Source organism: Coenobita brevimanus, chromosome 71 (genome assembly GCF_032717465.1).
Source record: "Coenobita brevimanus isolate Jiangsu-jjx chromosome 71, ASM3271746v2, whole genome shotgun sequence".
Lineage (NCBI taxonomy): Eukaryota > Metazoa > Arthropoda > Malacostraca > Decapoda > Coenobitidae > Coenobita > Coenobita brevimanus.
The window spans coordinates 52,729,288-52,743,524 of record NC_137024.1 but is presented as its reverse complement, the minus strand read 5'-3'; the positions used below and the strand labels follow the sequence as shown (position 1 = coordinate 52,743,524).

The 14,237-nt window shown below is 42.5% G+C and overlaps 2 protein-coding genes across 2 annotated transcripts in view; one reads left to right on the top strand and one right to left on the bottom strand.

Moving 5' to 3' along the window:
• GC (gamma-glutamyl carboxylase) overlaps positions 1–2,325 on the bottom strand; it is a 55,030-nt gene extending 52,705 nt beyond the window's left edge. The window contains exons 1-2 of the mRNA XM_080277874.1: positions 2,161–2,325; positions 1,435–1,644 (exon numbers count right to left, since the gene is read on the bottom strand). Of these exons, the coding sequence (XP_080134000.1) occupies positions 1,435–1,644; positions 2,161–2,325 (375 nt within the window). The remainder of the gene's footprint in view (positions 1–1,434; positions 1,645–2,160) is intronic.
• LOC145406608 (uncharacterized) lies at positions 2,285–13,470 on the top strand. The gene is made up of 6 exons (XM_080277684.1): positions 2,285–2,372; positions 5,955–6,081; positions 8,373–8,555; positions 10,249–10,371; positions 12,156–12,287; positions 12,805–13,470. Exons 2-6 carry the CDS (start codon positions 5,968–5,970, stop codon positions 12,877–12,879), a joined length of 627 nt encoding a protein of 208 aa, XP_080133810.1. The 5' UTR covers positions 2,285–2,372; positions 5,955–5,967; the 3' UTR covers positions 12,880–13,470.
• The last annotated feature ends 767 nt before the right edge of the window (positions 13,471–14,237 follow it).

The window sequence follows — 14,237 nt, the reverse complement described above, 5'->3', positions numbered from 1 at the left end:
GAACAAACGAGTTAATGACTTAGGTTCCATTCAGAACAAAAAGGAGAAAAAATGGCGACTCAGAAAGTAACGATTGGATTCTTGAACATGTTTACGATCAAGTCCCTCTCGTGACCCAGAGTTTGATTTGCAGGGAGAAAAAGAAGGGGGAAATTTCTGCACTCATCTCTCTTTGCTTCTCCTAAGAAAAAAAAAAAAAAAAGATAACAGCTCATGACAATTTCCCTCTTGCAATTAAGATTCCTTGTTGCAGAAAGAATAAGAGACAAGGGGTAAATACGGTCATTTCGCCCGTCCTGGAAATAAAAATCTGAACAGTGTGTATCGTAATGGCTGGCTTACAAGAGGGAATTAAATTGTAAATCTGTCTGTGAATCGATCCAGATTCCTGTTTCATTGAATCCACTGTTTTAGCAACAGCTAATGGAGCAGAAATGCACCCCTTCAGTACGGCGGGGTCGTTTTCACTTTGTTCAAGCCCACTACACTATTTTATGCAACTTAGGAAAGATGTCTGTTCGTGAAAGAATCAGTTAAGACAATGTATAACCCGTACAGTTCGAAAAGTCTATCCTCAGCCAAATAGAATCGTCTAGAAATGAGATTAAAAAGAAAAAAAAAATACATTACCAGAGTCAAAGGGTTAATTGCCCGTGCTATTACATTTTACGAGCCTGACTGTTAAAACAATCGATGGTGAGGTCGTGCGAGGTGGTGGAGAGACTGAAGCAGAGGTGAAGGTGAACGGGAAAGGGGATGTTGTTGTGGCAGTAAAGTAGGCCATGACCTCAGCTGCGGTCTTGCTGCGCTGAGTCAGCCCTCTGTCCTCCCCTGCACTGCACCGCCATTACGTTGCGTGAAGTTAAGGTTCATTTATCCCTTTATTAATGACATAAAGCTGTTGGTCTTATTGTTTTTTGAGTATTGAGCACTAAGAGTTTAAACTCTCTCTCTCTCTCTCTTACACACACACACACACACACACACGACCCATCATTAATGTCAACCACTTCGTCAAGTTAGGAGCAAAGTCACCTGCAGTGGAAAAATCGTTGTGCAAATATAAATGAACTTTTTTTTTTCAGGTTAATATCAGACAATTTAGTTCAGTTGAGAGAAATTATGTGAGTCAGAGGATTAAAGACTGCTCTTACAAGTCTAGTCGCTGCTATGGATGCAATTGGATATTTTATTCAGGCAAATACCGAAGGGGTTTAATGAAGAGAAATCCTACCACGGCAGTTAAAGAGCTCACCATCATCATCATCATCATCATCATCATCATCATCATCATCATCATCATCACCACCACCACCACCACCACCACCACCACCACCACCACCCTGACCCATTTTGCTACTTAAAGATGGAGTGAGGAATCAGCAACTGGATAATATTGTCAGTTTGAGCGCATTGATATAGAAGTTGTCTTACGGGCATTTTCGGTATCAGGGCAAAGCTGTCGCGGTCACGTAAAAAATCTTGGTGGCAGGGGGCGTGAGTGAGAGGTAGTGGGTAACAGGTGTGGTGTAGTGTAGTGTGGTGTGATGTGGTATAGGTGTATATGAATGGCAGCGTAGTGTGGCCTAGCGTAGTGAAGTGTAATTTAGTGTAGCGTACGTCAGTGTGGTGTGGTTTGGTGTTCTGTGAAGTGGAATACAGGTGTTGTGTAGTGTAATGAGTGTAGTGTAGTGTTGTGTACAGTCATGTGGTGTGATGTACTGTGTGGCTTAGTGTATTTAGGTGAAGTGATGGTGTTGGTAGTTGTGGTTGACAGGCAGGTGTGGAACTAAGAGATATGGTACAGGTGTAAGCCAGACAGGGGGGGGATTTAGGAGGGAGTAAAAACAGGTGCGGGGAGGGAGATATGAGGTCGAGAGTGAGAAGAAAGTTATGAGAGGGATGTGTTAGGAGGAGCCTAAGCGTTGGAAGGCGACAGAGAGAGAGAGAGAGAGAGAGAGCGGTGAGGGATGTGGACAGAGAATGTAGGAAGGGTGTGTGAAATATGCGATCCAGAGTAAGGAAACAGACGTGGGAGGTGTGGGATGCGTGGGACCGTAGAGTATGTGGGGATATGTGGTGATATGAGGATGGATGTGGGCGTGTGTGGTGTGTGGTGGTGTGAGGGTGGATGTGATCTGGCGTGTGTGAGGTGCAGACTGTGTAGGTGGGTGTAGGATATGTAGGTGGATGGGTGTTGGGGATTAGGCGGGTGCGAGGGGCTATAGGCGGGTGCGAGGGCGTGAGTGGGCGGGGTGTGGGGCGGTGTGGGGCAACAAGAGCCACAGTCAGTGAGCGTCGTCCAGCCCGCCAGGCCACCGCCATCTCCTTGCCGCCACTCTGCCATTTTACTGGTGTTTGAGGCCACCCCGGTGAGTGCTTATGCTTTTTATTATTGCTAAGGCCGTGTGAGGTGGCCATCCTACTCCATGACCACGTCAAACCGCAGGTTACGCGGTATTCAAGTGAGCTGTGAGGAAAAATAGTGTCATCTGGAGGCAACGCCCGCCAGTGGAGTGCCGCCACAGGGCTAGGCCACTCCACCGCTCCCCCACACCTGTTTCCTCTCACCCTTCCCCTCCCCACACCCGTATTCCTACCTCACTCTCACACACAAACTGGCTAAGGAGAGCAGCTGGTGACAGTATTCCCTAATCTGTCTCTGTCGCACAGCTGGAGTGACAGCAGAGTGGCCGTACTGGCTAGCATTGTCAACACTGCCAGGTCTGGCCAGCCGCAGGCAAGGACGAGTTAAAGTTTCACTGTGATCCATACTGTTTCTTTATAGTGCATCCCTTCCCAAAGAACATGCAGAACGGTTACTTTGCGGTTGTACAAGTTGGAGTGACACATGAGCAAGACAGTCATAGTATTACTTCGCAAGTTAAGCTAGTTTTTGTTGCACTACTTCCTCTGCGTTTAAGTTCAGTTTACATGCAGTTATCGCCGTTTATCATGCGATAACTTATACTAAGCATTTTGTTGTTTACTTAATGCCAAAGCAACAAAACACATGCAACACGCAAGCGCTTGGGTTCTGGGAGGGGAGTGCGCTTTGGGGTGTGGGGTTGAGTGACGAGATACAAGTGGGCGCGGCAGGAATAGTGGTGACGCATCGTTGTCATGGCAACGCGGGGGGGGGGGGGGGCGATAAAACCTACTTGTGGACGAAGCGGGTTATCTTGCACGACTAAAAAACAAATAAGCTTCTTTGCCGCCTACGATGGGGATCTTGTGCTGATACGGCAGATGGGTGCGGTCTCGGGATTTTAGCAATATAATTCACGCCTCATTACACTAAATAATAAGTTTAGACGACCCATTTCCTTTACATAGCTAGTCTAGTAGATTGTAGTGAGTTCCATGACTCACATCATTATCCAAGTAACTGAAAATTAGATTTGTGTAACCTTGTCTCTGGTGTTTCAGCGTCCGCCTAGTCACACGAATATGACTGATGGTGTGGGGATGATAATGAGGGAAAGTGAAGGTTTGTACCGCAGCTTGAGGGGTGAGATCAGGTGCATTATCTGCTCCTCTTCCTGTATCTCACTCACGGGATACACCATTTACCTAACACAGAGCACGTAATGTGTGTATTGCCAGAAGTCTAAATCAAACGTAGAGTTAATACAGTGTGACTACGAAGAACTTTAAACCTCAGCATCACTCCATACCACTCCCTCTCACCACTTTCAAGTCTCTTTCCCCATACATTCCTCCATTCCCTTCTTCCATCTCGTTCTCGACCATCCCTCCCTTACTGTCCCATTATACTATTTTTTTTTTTTTTTTAATCGAGGTGAAGATGCACTTGACAGGTTGGTGATTATTGGCTGAATACAACAAGTCCGAATAACATCGCTGTATTTCAAAAAATTTCTGGTCATGTGAATTGAAACTTATTAACTTCTTTACTTCTTTACTAACATGTTGCATCCATTCTGTCAGCCTTTCACTATGCATGCGTTTCATATGCTCATTTCATTATAGTCTACCTTGTTTGTGTGCGATATTGAATTACTGGACCTTACTTATTAATCGTGTTTGTGATACAGTACATGTAGATTTTATTGTACAAACTGCGTTATCAATGTGTGGATGGACCTGTAGGGAAATACATGCAGTAATTATAAGCATGACTAGAGCAGTTACATTCGAAACTATAAAAATGTAAAGGAGGAGCAAATTTATGTCAAAGTATTAATAACATGAACACGAACATTCCTTTCCTATGCAACTTTCGGCAAAGGCAGTTACTCGCGTCAGACGTGAGGTCCCTTATGATTTCTCTTCCACTGTTTCTTTCCTTCCCATACGCACCATACTTGTTATTCTCATGTGATCTGCAGCTTCTATTATCATTATTTTATCACGCTTCCTCCTCCGTTTTCTCTCCTCCCCTTCCCTCCACCCAAGTCTCTGTCCCTAGATATTCTAGGGCTAATAAGTTACTATAGGATTTCAAAATGCTGTCCACTCCATTGAGACTGGGATCAAACTTTGACTTCCAGTTGTACGAATTAGATTTATAAGAAATCTGGTCAGCTGTACTTACCTGTTCTTGAAGTTTTTAAAGCTAGTCGTAAGTTGTACGAAGAATATCTTACTATTACCACTGCACAATACTAGGCAGACAAATAAAATAAAAAAATCCAGCTTCATTGTTATATTTTTGTTACACTGTAGTTAAAGTGTATGAAATTTTAGCTGACAGAAAACTTCATCTCTTCCAAATTCCTTTGAAAGGTGGAAATAAAAGCAAGTATCCGCATGTAAAAATTTTCCTAAACTTCATTACTTAGTGGTCTCAGGTATGTAAAATTTTCCCTAAACCTCTTTACTTGGTGGTAAAGGTATGTAAAATTTTCCCTAAACCTCTTTACTTGGTGGTCTATTAGTCAGAGCTTGGTTCCGATCATGAGATTAGTTTCGACCGTGAGATCAGTACCGGCCGTGAGATCTTGAGGTTAGTTCCTGCTGTGAGATTAGTTCTGACCATGAACCTGATATTGAGGACCTCTTCTGTATTTAGGGACGTAATTAAAGGGCTTGAACCAAATCTGTGAAAGTGCTTGCGTACAGTGTTCATGGTGAGGAAGCAAGACCAGTACTGAGTCAGTCGTAGATCTGAGTCCTTTTCCGACTGACTTCACCGTGACAAGTTGAAATGTAGTCATTGCTGTGGTGCTGCGCCGAGAGGTTAGTCTTGTCATCAGCATTATAGCAGAGGTGTCTACAAAATCCAAAGGGTGTTTAAATTTTCATCTCTGGCGTAAGGGATTTACTGCAACATATTTTGAAGTAAAAAATCGTAAAATTATGTTGAATACGTATACATGAGTTATTTGATTTTGTTCCTTCGCACATCTGTATACTAAGCAGATGTGAAATCAACGATAAAGTGAAGGTGCTCGTTGCTGCAGAGGAGTGTGTAGATGCGAGGAAAGTTTATAATGCAAATACTGTGTTTATAAACGCCCCTTCGACTCCGCCCTGGGCCGACTGCCAGGGGTAGTTCGGAGAGCAGCCAAGTTTCCTTCACCATCGGCCCCTCCTGGTTTGCGCCACCCCCAGTCAAGCACTTTTTGCTACCCGTAACCCACATTTCATCTCACCAGTTTCCTTGATCAGAAAGGTTCTGTTTTTGTGATTTTTTTTTTTCTGTGTGTGTGAACAGTCACTGGCATACATATAATTCACATGTCTTTTGCCATATACTTATTTATTTTTATCGTCCCTAACACATTTCACCTCACCAGTTTCTGCCATCAAGCTTCTGCTTTGTCCCTTTTCTTCTTTGTCATCCTCATGTGTATGCAATATTTATGGCTTATATGTCTTTTACCTCTAATAACTCCATGACTTGAGGTGTGAGACAGGTGAGTCATGCGTAATATCAGTAACTTGTGTCTTCTACATCTCTTAACTCCGTGACCTGTGTTTTGTTACAGGTATTGAGCTAAGATGTCGACCCAAGTCACCGTGCACAGGATGGTAACCACCACCACCACCTCGGCCTTCCTCATCAACGTTGGCTACCTCAAGACCTTCCCGGGCATCCTCAAAATATTCCAGATCGTAAGTTGGATATCAGGGTCGGTTTCTGAGTGGCATATGAGACTTCGAAGCACCTTTTTTCTTGTGGATTGATAATGCTTGTTACACTTTGATGTTTCTCTTTTATATGTTTCTAGAATTGACGTGGTTTGCTACTGTGACGCACAAGAGGATAAAAAAAATTAATAGAAAAATAAATCGTCGAGGAAGAGGCCCCACGAAATCTTCAAAGCGACTAGAAATACGGCCCTAAAAACCATAATAAATACCAATGTGGCAAGACGGAGACTTACGCAGAGGATGCACGTTTCATGTTTACTTAGTATTCTTATGTAAATGTTCTAATCATTGCGTACAACTATGGTCAAAAGTTCCTTTACTTTCTCGAAACTTATTAAAATTCTGAAGAAATCATGTACTTCAGTTTTCTTCCCACTGCTGTCAGACACTTTTAATTACGTTAAGAAAATCCTTCTGCAGTGGAATGGTTAGACAGTGTTCATTTATCCAGACAAATTGAAGACATCATTGCCACCGCCAGACAATTATACTGAGTACAAGAAAGACCCCTCGAAGTAAAAGGATTAAGAGACCAAAACCCCAGACTTTTAAAGGGGTTTTTGACCTCATCTGTACCTATCATTGCACAAATCACTTTTTTTTTTTTTTAGCAGAGTTTCAGTTTCAACCGCTTCTCTTTGTATTTTTCTTTCACGTGTTTGTGTCGCCTAGCTAAGCTGCTTTAACTACTGATAAACTGTTTGCCCTTCATTACAAGAACCTTTCTTAACTTTAATAAAATTGTCTCATTGTCCCGTTCTTTCACTGTTCAGTGCCTCCAGTCCTTCAGGATTTTATTTCTTCAATGTCTCATTTCTTCATTCCTTCACTGCCTCACTCCTTCATTCCTTCACTGTCCCATTCTTTCGCCCCTTTTGTTCCTTCTGTCCCGTTCCTTCACTGCCTCGTCCTTTCATTCTTTCATTGCTCCGTTCCACCACTATCGTATCCTTTTACTCTATGATCTCACCATTCCTGCGCGGTGCTGTTCCGCCATTCCTTCACTGCCTCGTTCCATGAGTGCCTCGTTCTTTGACTGTCTCATTCCTGCTGTTTCTTATTGCATTCCTTTGCTGTTCCAATACCCCCGCTCCTTCAGTATGTATTTTCTTGTTCTTGCATGTGTCATTCTTTGACTACTCATTTCTCTGTCTATTCCGTTCCGTACCATACATTGTTCCTTGCCTATCCCTTTTCCCTTCCAATCCCAGTCCCTGTCTGTTCGTTCCCTGCCTATCCCATTACCTAGTTATCCCACTCCCCGTCAGTCGTACTCCCTGTTTTATCTAGTCACTATTTATCCCATTCGCTCTTTATCTCAACCTCTGCCTATCCCATTCCCTGTCTGTTTTAATCCCTGTCTGTCCCAGTTTGTTTAACATAGTCCTTGTTTATCCCAGTCATTACTTATCTCATTCCCTTCCTATCCCATTCGCTTTCTATTCCAGTCTCTAACTGTACCATTCTCTCTCTATCCAATTCGTTGCCTATCCCATTGTGACTGTCCCCCATTCCTCCGTTCCTTGACTATACAATTTCTTATTTCTGTGACTGATAAATTCCTTTGTTCCCTTACGGTATCGTATTGCCAATATCACATGGTCAGACTATCCCGATCAGCCATTTCCTAGTTCCCTAACTAACCTTATCTCCAGTTCCTTTATTGTCTCATTCCCTTCCGTCATTCTGCCCTGTTCCCTCCTCTCCTTGTTCCCTGAGTATTGCGTTCCTCATACCCTCACGTTCCTGCCCCAGCTGCCCCGATCTCCCTTCCCCCATTCCCTGACCATTTCTTTCTCCTGTTCCCCTGCTGAGCTGCTCCAGTCTGTGCTCAGCCGCTGGGATGCTTGGTCCTGGGTATCATATGCCATTTTATCACATGACCGTCCTATTTCTCGTTCTCTCACGATCTTGTTTCTTCGTTCCCATGCTGTTCCATTGTCCAGCCCTGTTCTCCCCATTCCATATTCCCTAACGGTTCCAGTCTCCCGTTCACTTGTCCCATTTCCTTACAGTTCCATTGTCCATCTTTCTCGTCCTCCCTTCCCATCGTTCCCCGACTACGCCATTGTATGGCTGTTTCTTCCATTGCCCCGTTTCTTTACTAACCTGTTCCATTCTGCTTTCAGTTGCTGTGGTTCATTCTCTCATTGCCCCGTTCCTTTACTAACCCCTTCCACTCTGCTTCAGTTGTTGGGGTTCTTTCTCCCATTACCCCTTTCCATTACTGACCCGTTCCATTCTGCTTTCAGTTGCTGGGTTGCGTGGCCGTGGGCATCATAGGCCACTACATCACGTGGAGCAGCCGCACCAACCTCGTGCCCGAGATATTCTTCCTTCTTATAGCCACGGCCTGCCTCATCACCACCAGCCTCCTGCTCTTCTCATCGATCTGCTCCATCGCCACCGCCTCCATCATCCCCAAAACCCTCTTTGTAAGTCGTAGTAACCTCTTGAATCTGATGATTTTTTTTTTTTAATCTTGCTACCTTCATACGATTCTATGATGTATTTCTATCTTGATCTTGCTACTTCCAGGCGATTTTGTTCAGACTATGTTGAAACCGTTTGTAGTAACGGGGATTGAAGTATTCCCCCTTAACCCCCTCACAACCAGATTTCTTTCCCTAAGCTGAATATAACTGCTTGAAGGTAGCAAGAATAACGTAAAAAACGCATTATTGGAATGAAGTGGATAACCCCTTTGAGAATATATGTTCCTCCTTTGAGACTGTGTTCCCTCTTTGAGAATATGTGTTCTTCCTTAGAGAGTATGTGTTCCCCCTTTGAGAGTATGTGTTCCCCCTTTGAGAATATGTGTTCCCCCTTTGAGAATATGTTTTTCCTCTTAGCATATGTTCCCCTTTGAGAATGTGTGTTCCTCCTTAGAGAGTATGTGTTCCCCTTTGAGAGTAGGCCTGTGTCCCCTTTGAGAATATATATACCCCTTTGAGAGTATTTGCACCCCTTTGAGAGTATGTGTACCCCTTTGAGTGTACCGGTATACAGTATGTACCCATTTAAGAGTACCGGTATATGTACCCCTTTGAGAGTATGTGTATCCTTTGAGAGTATATGTACCCCTTTGAGAGTATGTGTGCCCTTTTGAGAGTATATGTACCCCTTTGAGAGTATATGTACCCCTTTTAGAGTATATGTACCCCTTTGGGAATGTGTACCCCTTTGAGAGTATTATGTCCTCCTTAGAGAGTTTATGTTCCCTTTTGCAAGTGCGTGTCCCCCTTTTGAGAGCATATGTTTCCCTTTGAGAGTATGTATTCTCCTGTTAAGAATATGTGTCCCCTTTGAGAGTATGTGTTCCCCTGTTAAGAATATGTGTCCCCTTTGAGAGTATGTGTTCCCCTGTTAAGAATATGTGTCCCCTTTGAGAGTTTAATTGTTTCCCCTTTAGAGCACATTTGTTCTTCTTTGAGAATAATTAGTCCGCGTGAAGAATATTTGTTCCCATCAATAATTTGTTTCCCTTTCAGAGCTATTTTTTGCCCTATGAGAACTACATTATTCCCCTGAGAAGTAATTTGCTTTTGTCCCCTTGGAAGGTCGTTTCTTTCCCCTTGAAGGCCTGTTTGTTAAACTGTAAATGAAGTACGGCGACTGGAGATGAGTATAATTATGTCACCATGTTTGTTATAACGGATCACCTGAATTATTTAACACTGTTGCATATATTTCGTAATTTCATTGTATTCACTTGCTGATAGTATATGAGAATATGATATGCAGAAATGACAAGATATTTTTTACAGTGCACCTCACGTAGTCCTTCGTGTGTTGGTAAAATAAACTTAAGGGACTGTAGTGGACTTGAAGCCTATTTTTGTAATGGCACAGGAATATTATATCATCCTCATTGCCCGACATTTGTATTGCAAACTGATTCGTAGCTCCAACGACACAAGAATGGGATATTGTATTGTACCTAGGGCTTCATTTCTCCTCTGACTCATATCCCAAAAGATATATAAGAATCATATTGAAGATATATCCCCACCCCTTTGTTACACGAGAAACGTGTATGCTGATGAGTAATTTACTGCCATCATGCTAAGTGCTGGTAGTTGTATTAATCAATGTTCTTCCCCTTGACCCCGTGTTGTGGCCATGCAGGAGACGATGTATCACATAGTGGCATGTATGCTTTACTTCGCCAGTGGGCTTTACCTTCTCATTCACCTCACCAGCGATAAGTACTACAGGGACAACTATCACGTGGCCAAAACTGCCGCCAGTGTAAGTAGGGGAATGTGGCGGCGTGCTGCAGGATTCACAATCATGTTCTGTTTGTTGTCAGGGTCCACCTAACTCTTCACACGCCCACTTTAACCTGTGTATTCACACCCTTTCTCTTATATTCACACCCTTTCCCTTATATTCACACCCTCTCCCTTACACACACACACACCTGTGGCCTCCTTTCACACCCTTTCCCTTACGCTCATCCCCACGCCTGTACACTACCCCTGCCCATTACACTCACTCCCTCACTCTCACTCGTTCTAACACTCACTCCCTCGCCCTCCCACCTCACACTTATGCTTACACCATTGCCCTCATCATCACCCTAACACCATTCCTCTTACAGTTCTCTCTCTTGATCTAGGTCACACCCTCTCCATTACGTATACTTTCTTACCCTCACATTCACACTCTTCACACTCATCGCTTTCTCTCTCATTTTATCCATGAAACTTGACTCTTGTATTTTTGCTAATATTGTAATAATGTAGGAGGTTCAGGAAACAAGGCTCAGGGGTCCGTCCGACGTTCAGACTCGAATATTGAGGCAGCTCTAACCCGGTGCTTCGTTTCGTCTTGTCGATCGCATGTTCGGGGCTAAGTGTGTCCGGGCCCTCAGTCTCACTCTTATTTATATGTACAGTACATATGTCTCCATGACCAGTGTCACTTTTCCACTCTTTTTATACATCCTAAATCTCAATTCTCATTCCTACCTTCACTCTCATTTATACACGTAACTGTCTTTTTCAATCACACATTCACCGTCGCTTATAATTATTTCTTCATCATCGCATTCTCCCCCCACCCTTCTTTACTCTGACCTCTCTTCTCACGGGTATGGCATATCTTAATACAAAAAAAGCTTCTCCAAAAGATAATAACAGAACTAGAACATGAAGCCCGAATCCTTTACCGCATTTTGCTTGAAGTTACTTTGGTTCTTGCGTGTGTTGCTTATTGCTCTTTATTTAATTTGTTTGGTCTTCTCATATTAACCCCTTCACTCTGATGACACTGTTTTTATGCGAAGGAATTATGGGCGAAGGAATTGCCCCACAGTCGTAAGCGTGCCCAAGAACCAAAGCTGCTTCATATTCTTGGTAGATCCTACACAGCCGCTGATCACCCTTAACTCGCACTGGTGAATAGAAATATGCCACACGGGCAAGTATATACAAATTTCTAGAATGCGCAATTTTCCTTGGCGCAATTAAACCTCGAGCTTGAGAGCGTTTATTTTATAATTATTTTCGCGGTTACATCACGATTTTCTTTTGCTTGAAAGAGCGATCAAGTAATGGAGAAATGTTTTCAAACTTCTCCAGTTCGACATGTCTCTCTTAAGCTTAACAGAATGTCTGGAGGCGAGTGGAAAAAAGACGTCATCGTAATGAAGGAAGTTAAAATATTTGTTACTGACGAGAGTCGCAAATGTGTTTAATTTGCAGTGACACTCAAGGCTTCGTAGCATATCTTCCTTTGTCGTTTATTTAGCACATTACCCTTGAACACTCTTTTGTGCGTCATTCAAGCACTCTGATATCGATACAGATTGCATCAGTATTACAAAAGAGGATGTTGTGTTGAGCTGAATTAATCGCTGAGACATAGAAGAGGATAATGAAGTGTATTGAGCAGAATAATTCGTAAGGGAAGAGGAGTTACGATATTTCCAAGGCGTCAGTGGAGAGAGCCGAGGTGATCAGCGGGTGTGTAGGGGTGAGTGTTTGGGGGAGGTGTGACATGGGGTTCAGGTATCGTTTTTCCTCCTCTAGGTTGTCCTGTTTCACGGTATATTGTGCTACCTTCTTGTATGCTCCTCCATTAACCTCCTGAGGGAAGTGGTGGCCAGGAACGAAGGATACAAAATACAGGAAACAGGATACAACTCAAAACTGTTTTCAGGGGTGAGTGTTCAAGTTACATCACGCATGCTGTCGATTTGTATTCTTCTTCCTTGCATGATAAATATAAAAAAAATAATTGACAAGGATTGCTGGCTTGAACTGTAATATTGTAAGAGGAGGCAAATCCATACCCAAACCCCGTAGCTTCCTTGCATATAATTTTGGTCTAGATTAATACAGTTAAATCATTGTGTGTGTGTGTGTGCGTGTGTGTGTGTGTGTAATTTAATTCAGTTCATTCTTATATTGCTTAGCTTTAGAGTTGAATGTACAACTGTAAATTCAGTAACTTCATCGAAAGCTGTTTTATATGAGAGATCAGTATTCTTATCGCACCTATGTCATGGATGTTCTGCTTAATGGATTGCGTAAAATTCAGTAACTTTTTTTTTATCGCTTTCATTATGTAATAGGCGTACAATATATGACTGCTTCTGTAGAAAATAATTTTATCCAATGAAATTTTATTTTAAAAATATACGTTGTCTGGATTTTCACATTATGCCATGATTTGTAGGCTCTCGGTCTGGTGAACTGTGCCCTGTACCTCCTCTCCAGTGTTTACTCCGTGCGAACCTTCCGTCGGGGATAAACAGCCTCCATCACCCAGAAACGCCGCTCTGCTGTGCCACCCCGACCCGTGCTTCTCACAGATGAAGCACATACCTTGTCGTGCTGCCTTACTTGAGAGTAATATGGCATTAGTCTGCAAAGAAGTTAGCTTATGAATACTGTATAGTATATTTTTCTATATGTTTGTAGCTTTGTGGAAGGTAGCAAGTGTCCTTTCAGCGCCTTGGTTGTCCATTCTTTGGCAAAATCATGAAGGGTCTGATTTTTAGATTTTCATGATTATAGGCCACTGATTCTACGTGCATTTTTGAATGAGATATCTGGCAATCTTGATTTAGTAAGAATTTTGATCTGTTGTTTTATACCGCTATATAAATCTTCCGATAGATAACTCAAGATTGCAGGAGTCTCAGTTCTCTAATTTATCAAAGTAGCCACATTTTCACTAGTATCATCACTTCACCATTTTACCAAGTTTTAGTAGTAGTTTTTATCATCTTCATATGGCGTCATGACATCGATGAAATTTTATAATATATGTCCAATTGCCCCTATATATATATATATATATATATATATATATATATATATATATATATATATAGACATAGATATATATGCATACATTAGTAAATAAAACTAAAAACAAATAAAAATGTAATGTTTTCCATCCATGTCTCTAGCTGTAAGCTAGGAAACCCATATCTGAATTCCGATAGTCCACCTACATAACAGCAGATGGCACACACACACACACACACACACAAAACGATATCTTGTGATTCATATATATATATATATATATATATATATATATATATATATATATATATATATATATATATATATATATATATATATATCATTCATCATCCAATCCTACGTTGCCCCATTAGGAGCGTAGGAGCCCGGGGCTAGGCAAGTTGGCCCTGACATTTAAGATGAGTGACCAGCCTTACCCTGAGTGGCATTACGTAAGCAATAAACCCCAACCACCCCTTGGATATAAACCTTCACCAGGTCAATCCGATTGGAGCTCCGTAATTACCCTTTAAACCACCAGACGCCAAAATTTGGTTATATGGTTCCCACCCAGCGTAGTAAATTGTTTCCTGGTGTTCAGGAAACCATTTGGCTTGTCACTCAGTGTAGAGTCACCCACAGGCAGAAGGAAGAGGAAAGAATGAAGGAAAGACAGAAGAGGGAGTGTAAAGTCATCCGTAGGCATAAGGATGAGCAAAAAATAAAGGAAAGACAGAAGGGATGGAAGGAAAAAATGATGAAGGAGAGGAAAGGGCAGACACACGAGAACAGCACTACATCGAGTGAGTGGATGGTGAGTACCCACCCCCACCTACCACTCACACACACACACAC

Bases quoted from the DNA above. Each gene is read 5' to 3' on its own strand.
- LOC145406608 (XM_080277684.1), top strand. From the start codon at position 5,968: ATGTCGACCCAAGTCACCGTGCACAGGATGGTAACCACCACCACCACC. The intron at 6,082-8,372 runs GTAAGTTGGATA...TTCTGCTTTCAG, and splicing joins TCCTCAAAATATTCCAGATC to TTGCTGGGTTGCGTGGCCGT. The intron at 12,288-12,804 runs GTGAGTGTTCAA...CATGATTTGTAG, and splicing joins ACTCAAAACTGTTTTCAGGG to GCTCTCGGTCTGGTGAACTG.